General features: G+C 54.5%; 1 protein-coding gene across 1 annotated transcript in view; it reads right to left on the reverse strand.

The window, feature by feature from the left end:
* NADSYN1 (NAD synthetase 1) overlaps positions 1 to 3,376 on the reverse strand; it is a 51,029-nt gene that overhangs the window by 17,535 nt on the left and 30,118 nt on the right. Inside the window, exons 11-12 of the mRNA XM_006893219.1 lie at positions 2,409 to 2,533; positions 1,446 to 1,494 (exon numbers count right to left, since the gene is read on the reverse strand). Coding sequence (XP_006893281.1) covers positions 1,446 to 1,494; positions 2,409 to 2,533 — 174 coding nt within the window. The remainder of the gene's footprint in view (positions 1 to 1,445; positions 1,495 to 2,408; positions 2,534 to 3,376) is intronic.

Genomic DNA, 3,376 nt, shown 5'->3' on the forward strand with positions numbered 1-3,376 from the left:
TCCTGTACCAGTCAGATCTGATTTGACGGTACACTCACACAAAAATAATAAAATAAAATTTAAAAAAAAAGAGTAAATATTTAGAAACAGAAGGGTGAAGGGAAAGAAAAGGGACCCTTCTATCAGGTGCGGCATGGGTGTTGATGTGACGTGCTGTCTCAGAGCCGACTCTCAGCTGACTCTCCAGCAGGTCTGCAGAGGCTGTAAACCCCGCAGAAGGAGATGACAAGTCTTTCTCTGACAGAGAAGCAGGTGGATTTGAATCACATGCCTCTGCATGGCAGCGTGACTTCTTATCACTACACCACCAGAACATTCATCAATAGTATTAATGTTATATTTAAAAAAAAATCTATCAGTGTGGTTGTTATGTGTCCTTGAGCTGTGCTGACCCCCAGCTGGCTCTCGGCGGGTCAGAGGCTGTTAATTGCACAGGAGGACACCACCCGTCTTTCTTCTTAGGGCGGCCGGTGAATTTGAGTGCAAGCTTACAGATCATATTTGCTTTTCATTTCATCATTTATACACGTCATGTTACGTAACATTCCACTACCGTTTCCTTTGATCTCTGACACAAAGGGAGCGCTGGTGGCCTGGGGGTAAGGAGCTGCCCTGCCGACCCTAGGGCGCACGGCGTGGTCACTGTCATCACAGGAGGTGGCCAGTCCCTGACTGTGGGTGTCATCACATGGGAACCACCAGGACTGTCCAGCAACATGGCCACATCCATGTCTGGTTAGACTAAACCTCCCAATGGGGAAGAAATGCTTTTTGATGCTGTATTAAAAATATACCATTGCCAGCCGGGGCCAGAGAGACGCTCTCAGAGAGAAGAGGGCGGGGAGGAATAAAAGTCAGTCTTAGAAAGAAAAAGGCTGAGTTGGGAGGACAGCACGCCCAGCAGTGAGGTGGACTCGGCCTCTGCCTCTTATATAGGAGCTGCCGAGTCCGTTCCGACTCACGGTGACGCTGGACCACAGAGGACAGGCCTGCTGGGTCAGCGCGCTGCTGAAAGGCTTCTGCACCAGCTCAGCCGCCCCCGCTGAACCCAGAGCAAAGAATGGAAACAACAACAAAGCCCCACTATGGTGGCGACTTCTGACTCCTCAACGGCCCCGCCGTTCCCAGGGCTGGAACTCTAGGGGAGCCGCTGCCTCGTCTTCTCCCACAGAACAGCTGGTGGATTAGAACCACTGACCTGTCAGCGTAGGGACCTAACATGTAACCCAGGAGCCACAGGGCAGAAACCAGAGCCATGGAACTGGCAGGAAGAGGACACTGAGAAAATGCAATGAGCGCCACCTTTCAGCTGCTGTGGAAACTGCAGGTGAGAGCCCAATGGCAGCAGAAGCTTCCAGAAAAACCGTGTAAGGAACAAATAAGTCACAGGCCCATAGGGAAGGAAACTTGGTTGGGGAAACGGCTGGGAGAGATAGGACTCTTACCTGTTTGCTGCGTCGCAGGAAGTCCCAGAGCCAGCAGGCGGGCCCGAGGCTGGGGAGCAAAATGCATTTGGTTTACAATCTTCTGATGCCCCAGCAGCCCAGCCAGGGACAGGTCCCCAGTCCTCCCCCAGCCACGCCAAGCCCAACGGGCCCAAGATCCGCCCTGATGGTGCAGGCTGGAGGTGGTCCCGTCCGCTCTTCTGTTGGGAAGTGGCCCACAGAGGACCTCTCTACTCTGCTCATATAACACTGTCCAGGGCACCTGGCCAGCCCCACCTCTGTATCCCCTCAGCTTCCAGCTTGGAGGCAATGGGGCCCTTCACCTGCAGCGAGAGGGTGTGTGCATACCAGCCCTGTGCTGGTGTGGGGTGACCCAGCATGAGGGGTTGGTGACCATTACAGGCAGATCTCGGTGTGGGATGGGACAGCACAATGAGAACTAGTGGCACAAGCGCAGGCCCATGGAATCGTGAGCTGATGGGGACGAGCCCGCAGTCACACGTGCGGGGCTGGCCGCCTCGATCTCCCTACTCTGTTGAGTCAGGAGTTGCTCTTGCCAATGGAGTCGTGTGTGAGATGCGTCTCTCTCTCAACCTCAGACCTTGGACTGCGACTGGATAAAGTTCCCCAAAGACAGTGACTGGTAACAGCGCCAAGGTGGGGTGAGCTCTTGGAGGCACCCCATTCTGATGACGCTTGCCCCTCAGGTAACGTGTCCCTGATCCCCCACAACCCTGGGAGGTGGGCACCAGCATTGATTTGAAGCAGGTAGTCAGGGGCCCAGCAAGGGCAGGCCCGGGCCCAAGGCCACAAAGCAGGAACACAGGAGAGCTGCAGTCTCCTCTTAAGGACATGTCCCCACCGAGCAGCTCCCCAGACCCTCCCACCCTCCATGCTGCCCCCATAATGACCAGAGGTGGGCTGTGTGGACAGGGCCACTGGACACCGAGGGGGCCGGCCCACCTGATCTCCTCGGCGGGGCTGTGGTATGTCCACTCGATGGGCTCGGACAGCGGCAACAGCAAGTCATCGTGGCTCGAGAGCGCAAAGTCCACCTTCACTCGAGGGTAGGGGTCCACGCAGCTGGCCTGACAAGGGGGTTCCATATTCAGTGTCGCCCCATTATGGAGACCCCTGAAGGCTCCAAGGACCTGCTGAAGAGCAGGACTCTGCAGCCCTTAGTACGTGCCCATCCAACCATGCGAGGACCCCGTCCACCCCTCAGGACGGCCAGGATGGACATGGAGAAAGGGGAGCCCTCACACACGGCTGGCGAAAACGCCAAAGGGCACAGTGTTAAAAGGCTGAATAAACTCAGTCAGCATATAACTCAGAAGTCGGCTCTTGAGTGTCTACCCGAAGACATGAAGTCATACGTTCAAGCAAAGGCTTGTATGTGAGTGTTCAGAACAGCATTGTTCACCAGAAGAAGCCCACATGTCCACCCATAGATGAACAAACATCGGTGCCAAGCAGACCCACACCACTGCTGTCCTTCCGACTTGCGGCTCCCAGGGAGAGAGGTGGGCAGTCAGCTTCTGCACCGAAGACCAGCCTCAGCGACGTGATGGGACAAAGCTCCTCTGTCTACGGGGTCACGAGCAGTCGCTGGGAGCACGTGGCCCACACAATGGAATACCATTTGGCCATAGAAGGAGCAAAGTGCTGCTACATGCGTGCGTCCCAATTACCTCCTACACATCTGAAAGCTGGACAATGACTCAGGATGACAGACTAAGAACTGACGCCTTCGGATAGTTACGGTGTTGGAGAAGAGCACGGACTATCCTACGGACTGATGATAAAAGACCAGACTAGTATCAATGACTTATTCATTGCAAACACGTTTTTTAAGAGACATAAACGCAGATTATACACATGGATTTCACCTGATGGTATGCATAGGAATCAGATTGATTACATCTGTGGAA

The sequence above is a fragment of the Elephantulus edwardii genome, unplaced genomic scaffold (genome assembly GCF_000299155.1).
Source record: "Elephantulus edwardii isolate Elephantulus edwardi_28Jun2011 unplaced genomic scaffold, EleEdw1.0 scaffold00126, whole genome shotgun sequence".
NCBI classification, from domain to species: domain Eukaryota; kingdom Metazoa; phylum Chordata; class Mammalia; order Macroscelidea; family Macroscelididae; genus Elephantulus; species Elephantulus edwardii.